At 39.5% G+C, this 16,699-nt stretch overlaps 1 protein-coding gene and 2 pseudogenes across 3 annotated transcripts in view; 1 reads left to right on the top strand and 2 right to left on the bottom strand.

Moving 5' to 3' along the window:
* The window catches only part of LOC101310771, a 10,346-nt pseudogene extending 7,729 nt beyond the window's left edge, over nucleotides 1-2,617 (top strand). Inside the window, exons 5-7 of the transcript XR_184022.1 lie at nucleotides 1,621-1,788; nucleotides 1,884-1,886; nucleotides 2,429-2,617. The product of XR_184022.1 is annotated as a 26S proteasome non-ATPase regulatory subunit 14-like (transcript). The remainder of the gene's footprint in view (nucleotides 1-1,620; nucleotides 1,789-1,883; nucleotides 1,887-2,428) is intronic.
* The window catches only part of LOC101292771, a 29,481-nt pseudogene extending 13,752 nt beyond the window's left edge, over nucleotides 1-15,729 (bottom strand). Inside the window, exons 1-11 of the transcript XR_184157.1 lie at nucleotides 15,543-15,729; nucleotides 15,169-15,367; nucleotides 14,849-15,035; nucleotides 14,546-14,709; nucleotides 13,047-13,349; nucleotides 12,563-12,735; nucleotides 12,356-12,445; nucleotides 12,282-12,292; nucleotides 11,663-12,136; nucleotides 10,567-10,701; nucleotides 7,657-7,844 (exon numbers count right to left, since the gene is read on the bottom strand). The product of XR_184157.1 is annotated as an uncharacterized LOC101292771 (transcript). The remainder of the gene's footprint in view (nucleotides 1-7,656; nucleotides 7,845-10,566; nucleotides 10,702-11,662; nucleotides 12,137-12,281; nucleotides 12,293-12,355; nucleotides 12,446-12,562; nucleotides 12,736-13,046; nucleotides 13,350-14,545; nucleotides 14,710-14,848; nucleotides 15,036-15,168; nucleotides 15,368-15,542) is intronic.
* On the bottom strand, nucleotides 3,058-4,237 carry LOC101311064 (probable carboxylesterase 2-like). The gene is made up of 2 exons (XM_004291081.1): nucleotides 3,649-4,237; nucleotides 3,058-3,433 (listed from the first exon to the last, which is right to left on the bottom strand). Exons 1-2 carry the CDS (start codon nucleotides 3,928-3,930, stop codon nucleotides 3,395-3,397), a joined length of 321 nt encoding a protein of 106 aa, XP_004291129.1. The 5' UTR covers nucleotides 3,931-4,237; the 3' UTR covers nucleotides 3,058-3,394.
* Nucleotides 15,730-16,699: the final 970 nt, after the last annotated feature.

Raw genomic sequence — 16,699 nt, 5'->3', positions numbered from 1 at the left:
AAAAAAAAACAATTACAACGTTTAAAACAAAAAGGTGATTTTGAAAGCGACTTCCAAATTAAACTATTAACATCAACTGAAACTTGGCCGCCGGTTTGGATGAAGCATGAGAATGGTTAATTTTCCTTCGAACCATAACACACATGTGAGTAATTATTTTATGTACTCGGAACATCACGTGACACTATCAGGTGATGTTCCTAGCTAATCATGTAACACAATTTCCTGTGGAGACAAACATGGGGTGAAAAAAAAAATACAGGTAAATAAATAGACCAATAAAAAATCAGAAATAAGATAAAAACACTTAGACCAATAGTATTAAAGGAGATCAAATGCCACGTGGTGTTCCAAGTACAGTTTATAATTTCCCCACACACGTATATGCTAAAGTAGAATGATCCCGCAACCAAATCAAAATTCTATAATTAAGGTCCTCATTGAAAAACTACCCCTTGACAAACAATAAAAAACAACAAAAATTCTTTTATACACAGACACACAATGTGATCTTAGTCATTTATAAATATTCATATGCGAGAACCATAATGTAGCCATATTAGTGTCATCTAGTCTCACAATCCAGGCGTGTAAAACCCTTACCTAAAGTTTAAACAAACCTAATGTTGCTTAATGTTATTGTTGAATTATAACCGTGACCATGAGAGGGGCTGAAATGCCTTGTTGGCTGACGGGCTCCAACACATTAGTCATTGGGCCTAAGAAGCCTTTAAGATACCGCAAAAAGAGTAAACAGACCTTTCAATCTTTCATTAAGAAACGTGCCTTGAGCATTGCAAATTTGCAATTGAGAGATTCTTGAAGCCTTAATGACTTGAACCATCTCCGTTATCACCAGTCTGTCCGAGTCTCATTCAGATAGGCTTGGCCGCTTGGGCCTTCTTTTTATGTCCTTGGCAGTACGGACAGTTTTCTGGTGGATTTTAAAGATTTGATATACCCCTGTCATTTGCTTGCTTGCTTGCATACATCTGTCATTTGCATTCAACAGTCTTGTTAGATATACCCCTAGTTATCCCTTCTGCTTTTTCATGTATAAACTCTTTTAATTGTCAATGCAGACCGGAGATGGTTGTAGGGTGGTACCATTCGCATCCTGGATTCGGCTGTTGGCTATCTGGTCAGGCCCAGACCTGAGGTGAGGCCCAAGAGGCGGCCGCCTCAGGCCCAAAAAAATTTGGGCACCAAATTTTTTTTTCTTTTCATTTATGTGTATATAAATTGAATTTTATAAAAAATAATAAACCCTCAACTGTTTCTCTTCTTGCGCGACTCTTGAGTTCTCACATCTCTACTCATCCATCATAAATCTGAGTTTCTCCGAAATTCCCGTCTCTAGCCGTCGAAGCAATATGTCTTGGAACTCTCAATATTTGGTTCCTCAAAGCGATTTACCCTCTCTAAATTCTTTGAATAGCCTACTGAATGATTTCAATATCTCTGGCTCTCTGACCCTCCCACTCTCTCAAAATTCCACTCAATCTATCTAGTTCTACTTCTCCAGACTAGTCAATCTGCAACTCTCAAAGGTATGTATTATTGTAATTTCATAATTTGTGAAGATTGCAGTTTGCTGTGAATTGTGATTGGATATTTATCTGCTTGATCCATGGTTTAAACCGGCATTATTACTCTATAGCAATCAATTACAGGAAGAATGAACTCGAGGAGAAGATGTTGCTTAACCTTCACAAGAAGAAATGGACTGATGGGCTGACCCTAAAACGTTTTGATACTCATTCAAAAACAAATGAGCGAACTGTTCAGGTAAGTAAAGATATCGCCTACTGCAAATTAGTGGTTTTGTACTGTCATGGTTTTTTTTTTTTAACAGCATGTACTTTCAGTTACCCATATGGAAGGAGGTTACTCTGCTGGCATTGAGTATTCTAGGTGTTCTTTCTTGTTAAGTTTGAGGTTATTCATTGTTAATAGACTGACTGTTGCATGTGAAGATGAGGAGTAGGTGACAGATGATAAAGAATGCAACTTTAGGGACACCATATACCTGAAAATCTGTGATAAGAGCTTTCAAGTGTTATGATGTGCTAAGGTTCAATTTTGCAAGTTTTAACTGCGGAGATGTCAAGTAGGCTGACCTTCAGTCTCCAAACACACTATAATTATAGTTTAAGAATAACATGTAAAGGTTCATCTCGGTTTGCCTGGTTACAAATCCAAGTCCTGACCTAATAAAGCTAGAACAAACTGCCAAAAAGATCATATTTTATTTGAAATGAAAGTTGTTATGGCACCATTAGGCTGTAGATTCCACATCTCTGGCTCTGTAAATTGGAATTGTTTTTTTCAGCAAGTATGGAAGTTGCTGATTTTGATTGATGTATGGGGTACATACTATTTAGTGCACAGAGTCATTGTTCTTTCTTTCATTTGGTCTCTGCTGGAGATGTTGAGCCTAGCTGTCAAGTACAACAAGGCCGTGCAGGAGGAGGATGAGTTGTCTCCAGAGAAGCTTGCTATTGCAAATGTGGGAAGACAAGATGCCAAGAAGCACCTAGAAGAACATGTCTCCAACTTAATGTCCTCAAACATAGTCCAGACCTTGGGAACCATGCTCGATACTGTTGTGTTCTAGACTTCAGCATGCAAGTGTGCACAACTGAGTTTCAGTACTGAACATGTAAGACTGGTTTAAGACAAACTTAAAATGTATGCACGAGAGTTTCTGTTTCCTGACTTTCATTCCCAGTTAACAGGTTTTACCATGTTTTTATTATTTACTGTATGAAATTGATTGCATTGCTTCACTATCATCATCAACTATCAAAGAATAACAGATTTTCACAGCAATGCGAAACACAATTCACCCCTTTCTTTAAGTTGGATAGTTAGATAATAATGATTATTCTAAGAGGATCCGTCTAAGAACCAAAGTCTTCATTTGTACCGATCATAGGCTACTGAAATCTCAATTGTCAGTTTGCATGCATATGTGATAAATCACTAAAAAGCTGGCAACAGTAGTAAAGTACATTTTGTTTAGATGAAGAATTAAAGTACATAGGAATACCAAGGCATATTCAAGAATGACGAGGAATCCCACACCAGAAATACCCTTTTTTCTCTTCTTCCACTGAACTTGCACTATTTTTGATTTATGAAAGAACCCAAATCCTTGATCAAGGTCTTAGCCTTTTCTTCATTAGGATTGAAGATATGGAACACATGATCTTCCCCTTCTGTTTCAATCAACTCTTTGCTTCCTGCCCGGTTGCTCTTCACCAGTTCATCATAGTAAAGCCTCCCTCTGTCCCTCAGTATGTCTTCTCCTACAACAAGAACAAGCACCTTACCACAAGCCAACCCCTCCAGACTTGGGGATCCGTTGATAAACGGGTTAATAAGCCGGTCATCACCCCCTTTCTCCGATGGGCACACAAAACTCCACCATGTTAACCAAATAGGTATTTTAGGATTATATTGTACGGGTAGTCATGTTTTTCTCTTATCTAGCCCTATGTAGTCCTATATAGTCCTATATATACTTGTTGTAACACTCTTTTCCAATAAATGAGAATAGCAACCATATAGCCTCCAAGCTTTTCAACGTGTTCTTTACTTCTTGTTCTTTCATTTTCAATAAATCTCTGATTCCTATTACACCATGTATCCACCATCGACTTCCTCAACGATCTTCACCTTCGGATCCGGGTTGGACTTCTTGACCCGCAAGGCCAAATGGTGTGCAATATTAGCCCCAACACTATATCCCACCAAAAACACTCGCTTCAAATCAACATGATCCTTGACCCACTCATCAAGTTCTTCACCACCGAAGACATATTCAAGCGCAGCCCATGAATCCTCGTAGGCAATTGGCAGTGGGTGCTCAGGGGCTAATCTGTAACTAACAGAAATAGCAATGGCTCTAGCCCCAGCAACAAGCATGTTGAGGCAGTTGTGGTAGAGTGGCTCAGCAGCTGAAGCTATGCAGAAAGCTCCACCGTGATAGTAAACTATCAAAGGAAGCTTTGGACTGGTTTCAGTGATATTGGGTTTGTAAGTCTGGCTGAGACACCGGTTTGCGGGCAAATGACTATGTCTTTGGATATGATGGTTTTTATGAGTCTAGGTGAGTAGTGTTTATGTCAAAAGAGTGTTCAGGAAATGGAAGATTTGGTTTAGAGGAGTTGTGCAACAGAGGAGATTTAGTTGTTGTAGAAAAACCGAGTTTGTATTGATAGCTTAGTTGATTACCTCATGATACAAGGCTTTAATACTTATTTATAGAGTTGTAAACCGACATTGGTTTACCTCCACCGACATGACTTCACTCTAGACAATACTAGATTATATTTAATTACATGTAATCTAGACTTTTCTACAACCATACATAATCACTAAAGACAAGTTCTAGATTAAACTAGATAACTTAAGTATAGTCTAGAGAGACTAATGCGCATTACTGTTTAACAGGATAGAACGGTTTGAGGGTCTAACCCGGCCGGAACAACTTGGGTTCCGTTAAGTCTCTCGATTGTTCCATCTTTAAGTACTCTCGCGTACGGAGAAACATCGAGTAAGACTTCATTGGAACCCATGAAGAAGAAGAAGAAGAAGAAGAAGATGATGAAGAACAGAGAGGGAGATAAGGAAGGAAGGACGTGTCAAGTCAAGTCTAGGAGGGGTGAAGGAAAAGGAAGGTTTTGTCTGCATATTTATGGCTGTGTCCGGTCAGAGTCATCATACTAGCGTGCATTATTTTGGTCCAAAATTGTAGGTGTATTTTTGGCCTTCTTCTTCTGGGGTGGGTACCAACAATTTACAAAGGGGAAACAAAAAGATGGATTCACTTCAAGTTGTAGCCAAAAGTATAAACATGTAATGTACCAACAAAATTCTTTGATCACCATCGAAAGAAACAGAATTCTTTGATATAGTATCAGTTATTATGTCAGTTGATTTATGACTTTGGCGAAAGCGATCAAGCTTCATTAAATATTGAAGCAAGTAATTAGTTTTGTATCATCATCTTTATTACTGTAATTGCTTTCCTTGTATAGATAGGTTTCCTTGTACAATCCAACTAGGGTTCTCGATGTAGCCTATACAAAGGCATGTAATACTCAGCCGTTTGTTTGTGAATAATATAACCACCAGTTACAAAATCTTTATGGTACCAGAGCTCTTCGATTAGAGGCCGAATACCTAAAGAAATCTTAAACTCGAAACACGACTATCTCCATGACTGAAGACAAGCAAAAGAAGCTGGAGAAGCTTTTGAGGGAGAAAATCCTCAAAGAAGCCGCTGCTTCGCAGCCAACCATGCGCACTACAGAACCATGGGAGGTCTCCACTCACTACCTTTATCTCCACCACTCAGATCAGCCTGGCGCTGTTCTCGTGCCGCAACCCTTGGTGGAGGACAATTTCACGCAATGGAGTCAATCCATGGAAGACGCGTTGAAAATCAAAAACAAGATTTGTTTCATCAATGAGACTCTACAGCGCCCAACCGATGAGAAGCTGGAAGAACAACAACAATGGGATAGGTGCGATACTTTGGTCAAAACTTGGCTGAGGGGATAGATGTCTGCGTTTATTTCTAAAAGCGTTGTTCAATGTAGAAGTGTTTGGGCTGTTTGGCTTGAGTTACATGAGAGATTTATGCAAACAAACACTGTGGAATTGTTCAATGTTGAAAACGCAATTCATAAGTGTGAGAAAGGTGCTGATTTTGTTACTGCCTACTTCACCAAACTCAAAGCCTTGTGGGATGAACGTGACGCCTTGTGTGATCTTAGATGTGAAGAAGGGGGCAAGGTCAGTGAGTACATCAAAAATCAGAAAACCATGAAGTTTCTCATGGGACTTAATGAAACATATACACAAATGCGTGGGACTATTGTCTCTATTGATCCACTTCCAGCGGTCAACAAGGCCTATTCCATGATACTACGTCATGAGAAACAGGCCGAGGCATCTTTGGGAGGAAAAGCACTCGTACAACAACCAGAAGGGGCTGTGTTTGCAGTTAAGAATCAGGGACGTGAAGAAGATACTGCTAGCAGTTAGAAGAAGCAATACGGCAAATGTGGTAAAAATCACTACACAAAATATTGTCGCGCGCATCTGAAGTGCACATTTTGTGGCCTGACAGCTCACACATATGAATACTGCAAGAAGAGAAAAGCTTTGGAAGAAGCAGCAAAGACACAGAACCATGATGCACGCGGGAACAACGTTGCAGCCATGTTTGACGCAGAAGGCAGATCGGGTAATTTCCCCTTTTCAAAGAGCGAGTGCAAACAGATTCTTGAGATGTTGAATGAGAAGAAGTCTAGTGCCGCAAACCATGTCGGTAATAGTTCTATTTTTGAGGAACTCTCAGGTAAAGCTTTACAGTTTACGAATTGTGACAAGCAAAGTATTTGGATTCTAGACAGTGGGGCAACTGATCATATAGTATGCAACCCTAATCTTCTCACCACCAAATACCTTGTCCAAAATAAAAGTGTCAAACTCACCATCTAGCCCGAGTTAGTCACGTTGGAACAGTTACTTTTTCATCGTTATTCACCTTGCACAATGTCTTATGTGTACCACTTTTCTATTTGAACCTCATATCTGTCAGTAAAATTGCACGTGACTTATCTTTTATCACTGTTTTCCTAAAAGATTTTTGTGTCATACAAGACCTACGATCGGGGAAGATGATTGGGACTGAGAAGGAAGGTCTATACTGTCTCGGCAAAGTTCAGCGAGCAAAATGCAATGCAATATCGAGTCAGTCATCTTATCTTTGGCATCAGCAGCTTGGACACCCTTCTAGCCGAGTTTACTCTCAGTTTTCGTTTCTTTCCAATAAAGCCTGCACTGCAAGTACTTGTTCTGTGTGTCCTTTGGCTAAACAAACTCGGAAGCCTTTTCCTTTAAGTTAAATTTCAAGTGCGTTACCTTTTGATTTAATCCATGTTGATATTTGGGGAGGTTATCATGAACCTACTTACTTGGGTGCAAAATATTTTCTCACTATCGTAGATGATTACACTAGGAGTACTTTAATCAGAGGCTCAAAATCTTTTGGTCAATTTCATCACTCTTGTCGAAAATCAGCATAATGCACGAGTCAAAACAGTGCGTAGTGATAATGGTCCCGAGTTTGATCACAAAAGTTTTTATGTATCAAAGGGAATTTGTCATCAAACAAGTTGTGTCAACACACCTCAACAAAATGGTGTGGTTGAGAGGAAGCATCAACATCTTCTTAACATGGCACGAGCCTTGTTATTCCAAGCAAATCTTCCTAGAGCTTTTTGGGGTGATGCCATTTTAACATCTGCATATTTAATCAATCGAACCCCAACACCTCTTTTAGGAGATAAAAGTCCTTTTGAAAAATTGTTTGTCAAAGAACCACGTTATGAACACCTAAAAGTTTTTGGTTGCCTTTGTTTTGCATGCACTCATCCAAACAAACCTTCAAAGTTTGATCCTCGAGCAGTTCGATGTGTTTTTCTGGGATATCCACAGAGGAAAAAGGGATTGTGTCAAGAGACGTCGATTTTCATGAAACTATCATTCTGCCGTTCCATTACCTCATAACGGGATCCCTCCAAATCGGGTTTCACCAATCAACTTTGAGGCATCTCGTGTCTGGGACAATCCACAAACCTCGGGTTTAGTTGATAGGGTTTCTTCGGGCTCCAATGTTAATCTGCTTCCACCTACATCCTCTTTTATTCCTATATAAACACCAGAAAACTCTCCTATCAAATCAGTTCCAAAATCTATCCCTATCGAGTCCATTCCTACAGACAATATCGAGTCTGTTCCTGCAGCACCTATCGAGTCCAATCCTCCTGCCGATAACAATGCATCAACACCTCCTCGTCAATCTTCAAGAGTTACTCACACACCAAGTTACTTGCGTGATTTTCAAATCGAGGCAGTACTTCCTTCTCGCTCTGCCCCACCAGCTGAACCGACGTCAAGTACCTCTCATTCCCTAGCTCATGTCTCATCTTATGACAAACTATCACCTTCTCACCGTGCTTTTGTCACACAACTCACCCTCCACAAAGAGCCAACCTCTTACTCACAGGCAATACGGGTTCCAGAATGGCGCAAAGCCATGCACACTGAGATTCAGGCATTACTAAACAATAAGACATGGAGTCTCATCCCTTTGCCGCCTCACAAACGACCAATTGGTTGTAAATGGGTTTACAAGCTCAAGTTGAATCCTGATGGTACAGTTGAAAGGTACAAAGCATGTCTTGTTGCCAAGGGCTATAGTCAAGTGGAAGGTATTGATTACAGGGAAACTTTTGCCCCAGTAGCAAAGCTGACAACTGTTCTTGTCTTGCTTAGTCTTGCCGCTCTTAAGGGATGGCATTTACATCAACTTGATGTGAACAATGCGTTCTTGAACAGAGATCTTACTGAAGAAGTATACATGACTATTCCTCCTGGTTTCAGACGAAAGGGGGAGACAAGAGTATGCAAGTTGCACAAGAGTTTATACGGGTTGAAGCAGGCTTCACGACAATGGTTCATCAAGCTTTCTAGTGCTCTTAAGTTTGCCGGTTTTGTACAATCTTGGACAGATTATTCTTTGTTTGTTCGGGTTCAATTCGAAAGATTCACTGCTTTGCTAGTCTAAGTAGATGATGGGATATTGGTTGGTAATTGTCTTGAAGACATTTAAGCAACAAAGAGGTTCCTCTCGGGTAGATTTAAACTAAAGGATCTAGGAAAGTTGAAATATTTCCTAGGCATTGAGGTGGCGAGATCATAGAAGGGAATTGTGCTTCGTCAACGCAAGTATGCACTTGAAGTCCTTGAAGATGCAGGATATCTTGGCTCTAAACCTTGTAAGTTTCATGTTGATCAGAATATTTCTCTCACGTAAGCTAATGGTGAATTGTTGACAAATCCATCACAGTACCGAAGGCTTGTGGGTCGTTTAATCTATTTAACAATTACATGACCAGATTTAGCATATGCAGTTCACATCCTCAGTCAGTTTATGAATCAACCACGGCAGCCACATTTAGATGTTGTCCATCAAGTGCTGTGTTAGATCAAGCATAGCCCCGGTCAAGGAATTCTCTTGCCCTCATCAGGTAACCTTGAGTTAACAGCTTTTTGTGACCTTGACTGGGCACGATGCAAGGATACTATACGTTCCATCACTTGTTATTGTATTATGCTTGGTCAAGCACCTATATCGTGGAGAACCAAGAAGTAAGGAACGATTTCTCGTTCAAGTGCAGAAGCAGAATATCGCTCCATGGCCTCTACATGTTGTGAGGTAACTTGGCTTAGAAACATTTTACATGACCTTCATGTTCGACAATTAGCTCCTACTAGGCTGTTTTGTGACAATCAAGCAGCCGTTTACATAGCTAATAATACAGTCTTTCATGAACGTACGAAACATATCGAGATAGATTGTCATGTCGTACGTGAAAAGGTTCAGAGAGGAGTTGTGAAGACTGTGCATATTCGGACTAAGGACCAACCTGCAGATATGTTCACTAAACCGTTGAGTTCGATGCAATTTGGATTGCTTCTTGACAAGTTAGTGTCATCAATATACACTCTAACTTGAGGGGGAGTATTGAAGCAATTAATTAGTTTTTGTATCATCATCTTTATTGTTGTAATTGCTTTCCTTATACAGATAGGTTTCCTTGTACAATCCAATTAGGGTTCTCGATGTAGCCTATATAAAGGCATGTAATACTCAGACATTTGTGTGTGAATAATATAACCACCAGTTACAAAATCTTTATTAAACAATGATCAACAACGTGATAATTACGTCTTGTGGAGCTGTAGTACTAGGTCCAATAATTGTATTTTTTTTTTTTTTTTTTTTTTTTTTTCAAACTGAGATTCAATAATTGATTAGTAACTTGACTACTATTGGGTTTGAACTTTAAAGTCGTTTATCATATTAATAAAAAAGTTACTTGAAACGTATACACACCTTATGACTTTGTGCGAGTGATTAGTGTTAAAGCTTGGAGCTTGATTAGTGTTGTTATATATAGATGAACAGAGGTCTCCTCTTTCGACGAGTTTGGGGAGGGTGCGGTGTTTCAGTAACGATGTGGGTCATTTTCCTGAGATTAAAGACCCTCTGCTGCTCTACGCTTTCAAGACTTGATGGCTGCAAGTTGGGATGAGCTCCCTAGTACTCTTGTCACTAGAGTCAAGGCTGCATTGTCTAAAAACACTGATGACCAGGCTGGCAAAGAGCATCTCACCAAATGTTGCGTGCCGCTGAAGCTATGGAGGAGTTTGGAGGGATGGTTATGCAGCTGAAGATGGATATGGATGACAGTGTTGGTATCAGCGGAGAGGTATTGGAGTCGGTGTTGGTTTGGGGGATTTTTTGTCTTGTTTTGTTTATTTGTTCTTGTTTGTGGTCGTGTGAAATTTTTTTAATGTGTTTGTTTTGAAATGTTTGTGTAGAATGTGAAGAAGTTGTCGGATGAGTATGTGAATGCGCTGAAGACGATTTACAGTCCCTACGCTGCCTATTTGGATGCATTTGGGCCCGATGAGACCTACTTGCGGAAGAAGGTGGAGACTGAGTTGGGAACCAGGCTGATATACTTGAAGATGAGGTGTAGCGGCATAGGTTCTGAGTGGGGAAAGGTACTGATATAAACCTTGGAATGCTTACTGTATCAGTTTGGGTATTACCTGCAGCATAGGCACTCTAGTTTAGCACATTCACATGCAGTCTGTGATCAAATGCAAGTCTTTTCTTTCTGACTTCCTCATATGACTTTACGTCCCAATAAGGCAGTAATGTAAACCGGAGAGATGCTTACTCTAGTAGTTTGTTTAATCCTGAATTGTAGGGACTCTCCTGTGTGCCACTTTCACACCGGCCTGTGATTCAATGCATATATATTTGCTTGCTAACTAATATGATTTTATGTATTGATTGCAGGTCAGTGTTCTTGGAACTTCTGGACTATCAGGGTCATATGTTGAGCAAAGAGCTTAGTCACAGAGTTTTGGATTGTTTACTGACTGGAAGATTTCGTGTGTTTCATGATCATGTTTGTAATTGAAATCAGGCCAATCAAACTCTCCTAGAAAACCTTGATATTTAGGTTTTGATGGCAGTTAATAAGAGCATGTTAGTGTTTTTGATCTATGAATGGAATAATGCAATCATGCGATTGCTTTTCTGATATGTTCTTGATCAGTTTCTTTTGCCTCTGCTGAGTGTTGCTTTTATAAGTCGGTTAATTTGTGATTTATATATACTTGTGTAGTTCATCTCATCTGCGGGACAGTTAATAAGAAATGTAACAAGGGAATCCATTAGTCAGATGTTTTATTTGACAGTTTCATTAGAACACATTGCAGCCAATGCTATTATCTGCTTTAAGAATTTCATAGTTGATAATTTTCTTATCAAAATGTACTATAGGACTACATATATGTAGAATTTCCAAAAATCACAACGAAACGGATCATATGCATGGTTTTACAGAGAAAAATTATTGTAATTGTAACTGCTTTCTTATTCAGCAATGGCAAGCGTCTCTAAGTAGGCACTATATTTGGTGTCATTGTGTGTGATCCGGAGGCTAAGCTCTTCGATTTTGTTACAGTCCCTTTTCGCCATGTCCACGACTCCGATGGAGACTTGGGCAGAGGCGGAAGCAACACAGCCTTCCGGCAAACGGCCAACCCTCACAATGGCACAGCTGTTGAATTATGGACTGCCTCGTCTGAAAGTCGTTGAAGTTGAATTCAAAACCATCAAGGCTCGAACATCTTGAAAGACTAGTCTTGACAGAGAGAAACACATCCCTACTTGCAGCAGCACTAGATGAGCAGCAAGAGAAGCAACTTGCCACTGATAACTCCTCCTTTTCATCATCTTCTTCATCTTCACACCCCTCTTTCTTCTCCACTGCCTTTTGAGTTATGTATAGCTCCCCAGTTTTCGTAGAGTAAACCCAAGAAATACTATCTGTCAAACTCAAACTGCTCGGCTTGCGCTTCAGCTTTTCCATTGCACGGCTCCGGATTGCAATGGAAACATCGAGTAAGACTTCATTAAGTACTCTCGCGTACGGAGAAACATCGAGTAAGAATTCATAAACTTCATAGTCCACTGACAAAATCAAGATGGTAAATTGTATTTATTGATAGAGACGTCGTACATGTAAACAATTCCCCGCTCAATTACGATTGAAATTAAATTTCATAGTTTGTGAACGTAATCTATCAATGATGGGTTGAGTCATTCTTTCGAATACCAATTAATGACCTAATTAAAAGGAACAATATATTAATTGGTTAAACATTTTTGAAGGAGAATGACAAATTTGACAATTTGGAGCTGGCTATTGTTGTGGCCTTCTTTCCCTGTGGCGATCTCATTTCACGGACTCTCTTTTTCTTGGACAAAATTCCAGCAACCCTGCACAATATTAATGCATGTTAAACACAAACGATTGTTAAGTTCTATGATGTTTCTCGAACTGATGATGAAAAACATTGTATCATTGTAGCACTATAAAATCTAATAGCTAGGTACCTTGCTAGAGCCTCTTCATTGGTAGAATGATGGGCAGGCTCATGGATACCGGTTTCCAAGTTCACTTGGGAAACTGCTTTCTTTAACAAGTTTTCTCCAACTTTTACAAGATTTTGCAAGTTCTCTTTTGTAGCAATGTCCACAGAACACAATGTCTTGCCCAAATCATCATCCTGCGCCACATTTTTGCTTATCAACATATTATTCACCAGCTAGAAAAGAAAACCATAATTAAGGGGGAATGAAAAGATCATCAAAAAGTTGTTGATATATATGTTTGGTTTGGTAGAGATATTGGAGCTAAAAGCGTTTTCAAGAAGAGGTATGGTCCTCCTTCAATCAAAATCGTCAATTATTATGCCCTAATAATTTGGTCAATCATTATGCCCCTTTTACCAGTGATGCATGTTCGTTGTTATTAGACTATCAACTTCGCCATATATTCACAAAATGCAGTAAATTTCAGGCACAGACGTATCTATACCTGGATTCTTAGGTAATTTTTCTCAGAACTTGAAATACTGTAGAAAGGTGGAAATCAACCATGTCACTACTTGCTTGAGTAAATATATCAAGCAACGGACAGGAACCGCCGCCGCCTCTGATCAACCATCCCAGAATACCCCACTTAGCTGCATTTTGGGCATCGTACTTCTCATCACATTTTGCTGACCCAGTACCCAATGATACACCTAGAAACCGGGCATATTATGTTGGCTTCATTGTAAAAAAGTCGGGATTTCCCGTGAAAGTTTCTTTTGACACTTCACTCACAGCCACCAGTGCCCGAAAAAAAAAAAAAAAATTACAATAACAGTACATGAACTATGCGCGACTAAGAATTAAAGTTACCTTGCTTTCAAAACTACAACATAAGTACATGAACTATCTAACCTCACCCATTTTCAATACATTTTGTTAACCTCTCCGTTAATTTATACATTTCCGTTATATTTTTAAGGGTAACTTCGTCCATTTAGTAAAGATAAAGAAAATAAAGTTGTTCTCAAAATAAAATAAAGAAACCCTTCTCATGTCTCTTCTCATTCGGTGACTTCCATCTCTGCTCCAACCCAAACTCCTCACAAGCTCACCTTCTCAATTTCAAATCCTAATTCAATCAAACAAAAATCCCAAAATCCTAATCATCCTCCGCCACAACCCCATATCTTACCGGTCCTCTTCGTCTAGGTTTTTCGATTCGTCTCTCTGCCGGTGCCGATACCCTTCCACCGACTCAATTTCTTCGAGGATATCTCCCTGAAATACTGCGTTGTGAAGCTTTCGAGAAGTATTCTGGCTCTTCCTTCTTCTCGCCATCTACATCAGACCCATCAGCTATATCCGACCACCTTGCCATGGATTTCGAATTACAAGTTGTAAAATACATCTGTGTTTTTCTTGTGCATATTGATTTACAGATTTCAGCTTTCGAAGCATTTGAAGAGTGGAGGAGACTTCGAGGACGAGGATGGTGATTGTTGAATAACTTAGAATGATGAGATGAATTCTGTGGGGATTTTTGTTGGACCTGGGCATTTTATTCTGGGCATTTTAGTGTGGTTGTGGGTTTGGCATCTGTGTTGATTTTCACTTTTACAACGATGGTTGAGGTGGTGATCCACATCGGAGAGGTTGAGGTGATGATTTGATTAACGAAATGGGGTAGAAATCTTGGGGTATGAGATATGGAGCAGAGAGGAATTCTGAAAATACGTAATTACCCTTTAAAAAATTGAATAATAACATAAGGTTAACAGCGTTATTGAGGGCCTGTACTAAAAGTTTGTCGGGTTTGTAAATTCATGTATTTATATGATAGTTTTGGATCTTAAGACACCATAATTCTCAATCGAGAAAATTTCATGTACTGTTCTTAAAATTTTCTAAAAAAAAATAATTATCAAAAAATTACTAACTACCCAAATCGACCATGTCCTCGATGTAAATCATTGCCGTTGTTCTTAGGCTCCATTACTTACTGGGTTATTAGCAGCAACACCACCATCAATGAGATCAAATTCTCTTATTTGACCGGTTGTGGAATCTTCGGTTTCAAAATGATGGGCTGGAAGATAGGTTGGGGCTGCTGAAGTTGCAATGCATATATCCGAGAGTAAAGCATCTAGGCTACTGTTCTTCCTCACCTACATATATATATATATATATATATATATATATATATCATCATGTCTGCAAAATCAAGAACTACTTGCCATAAATAGTATCATGACGTATAAGAAATGGCATGCATATAAGAGAAAGAAGTGTATGAACAAATTAAACCTCATAGCTGGAGAAGATGGTTGGTTGGAGCCTCTTTATATCAAAAGTGGGAATTATGACGTTAGTCAATGTCTGATGCAATCTGATTTCTCCTAATTTTTCCCTCACTATTTTATGTAAATAGTCCCCATCATACTTTGGCCCTCTGAAAGCTTTTACCACTGCCATCGCATCAGTTACAGGAGTGCTGTTCAAGAAAAATAAAGAAATTAGTGAAATTAACTAGATAATGGACTGGAGTCTATACACGAATGGGCGAGAGAGAACTAGCTAGATAGAAGACCAGTAGCTAGGTTATCGACGGGGACTAGAAGACGTACAAGGGAAGACAATCAATATTGCAATTATCTTGGGGGAATATATTAGGGCAGTGGTCAAGGTAAAATTTGTTGATATCTTTAGCAGCAAATAATGGACGGCCGTTTTCATCCGGGGCTGTAAGCATGGCAGTCACTAGACCACCGGTGCTAGTTCCTGCAATGACGTCAAAGTAATCTGCCAGTCTTTCATCCTCACCATCTTGCTTCTGCATACACACCCAGCAACGTTAATGCATTCGCTTGATGTAATGAAATTTGGTCACACCAAAACGTATATTTTGATTGTTGGAATTAGAGCATCGAACTCAAAGCTAGATGACAATAGGCTTGGAGAGGTGAAAATAGCAATACCTGAAGCTCAGACTCAAGGAAACTGAGAAGAGTGCCGGGGATAATTCCTCTGATTCCACCTCCATCGATGCTAAGAACAGTGACGAGGTTTCCATAAGTGGGAGACTGAAGGAATGATCTCTCTCTCTTGATGAAATTAGGTCCCATGAATTTATTTGGAAGAGAAGCGGATCCGTGAAGAGGCATCTCCATGGAATTAGGCGTCTCCATGGTTGACCGAAACTGAGAGGTGTGAAGCTTCTACTGAGACGGATCGAGTAGGAGCTTTGAATATTATGAAGGTATAAAGATAGTTGGCAATCTTTGTATCCTGCAAAACACTTTGAGATGCTGTTATCTGATCAAGAACAAGTGTCACTAACATTCCTTATGGTTTCAGGTAAAACATGCATCTGCGTATCACTGTTTTTCACAGAAGTTAGCAGCTTGCTTGCTATCCTAGTACTGAGTCTTTTGCTGTCTTGAGTTTCAAAGTCTGTTATATTAGTTTAATAGGTCTTTTAAATTCAAATGGACAACTGAGTTTGTGGGAAGTGTCTTGGCGCTCAAACCAGTCTAAGAGTTGAGATTTTTTGTTATGCCAACCCGTGACCGACCAAATGGTTTGATGCTCAAGGCTCCAGCTTGGATTTTATGATACATTATCCAATACAAAGCTGATCCCTGTGTGATTCAAAGATCAGTCGTTATCGGCTGTGTCAAGGTCCACTGATAGACTGAGTAAGAAGGTTTGAAACCTCTTTGCTCCCTGTTTTGAATCGTTCATGTTTTAGGAAAGGTTTCTTTGTCTTATTAAGATTGCTTGTGTCATCTCTTTGGTTGGACACATCACTTTCAGTATACACTACCAGAAGAAAGACTTTAGCCGACGAAAAAAAAAAAAACAGGCCGACGAAACAATTTTTTTTCGTCGGCTAAAGTCTGTGACTTTAGCCGACGACTTTAAACTTTCTTTAGCCGACGAAATTTTAATTTCGTCGGCTAAAGTTGACTATAGCCGACGAAAATATAATTTCGTCGGCTAAAGTTCTTTATATTCGCAGATCTGGACAGCAGCTCATCTGAGAAAAAGAAAACGGGAGAAGAAAAAACGGGAGAAAAAGTTTAGGGTGTTGTTGAAATCTGTCCATTATTAAGAAGTGGAGCTATATATAGGTACGTACATGTGTATATATGTTGA

Source organism: Fragaria vesca, linkage group LG2, assembly GCF_000184155.1.
Source record: "Fragaria vesca subsp. vesca linkage group LG2, FraVesHawaii_1.0, whole genome shotgun sequence".
Lineage (NCBI taxonomy): Eukaryota > Viridiplantae > Streptophyta > Magnoliopsida > Rosales > Rosaceae > Fragaria > Fragaria vesca.
Note: the sequence above shows the minus strand (reverse complement) of the source record. Positions and strands in the feature narration are given on the sequence as shown.

What these genes read in the sequence shown, in the direction of transcription:
- LOC101311064 (XM_004291081.1), bottom strand. Translation starts at nt 3,930, where the DNA reads ATGCTTGTTGCTGGGGCTAGAGCCATTGCTATTTCTGTTAGTTACAGA. An exon ending in AGGAAGTCGATGGTGGATAC is followed by an intron (nt 3,434 to 3,648) that starts ATGGTGTAATAG and finishes TATTTGGTTAAC; the next exon opens with ATGGTGGAGTTTTGTGTGCC.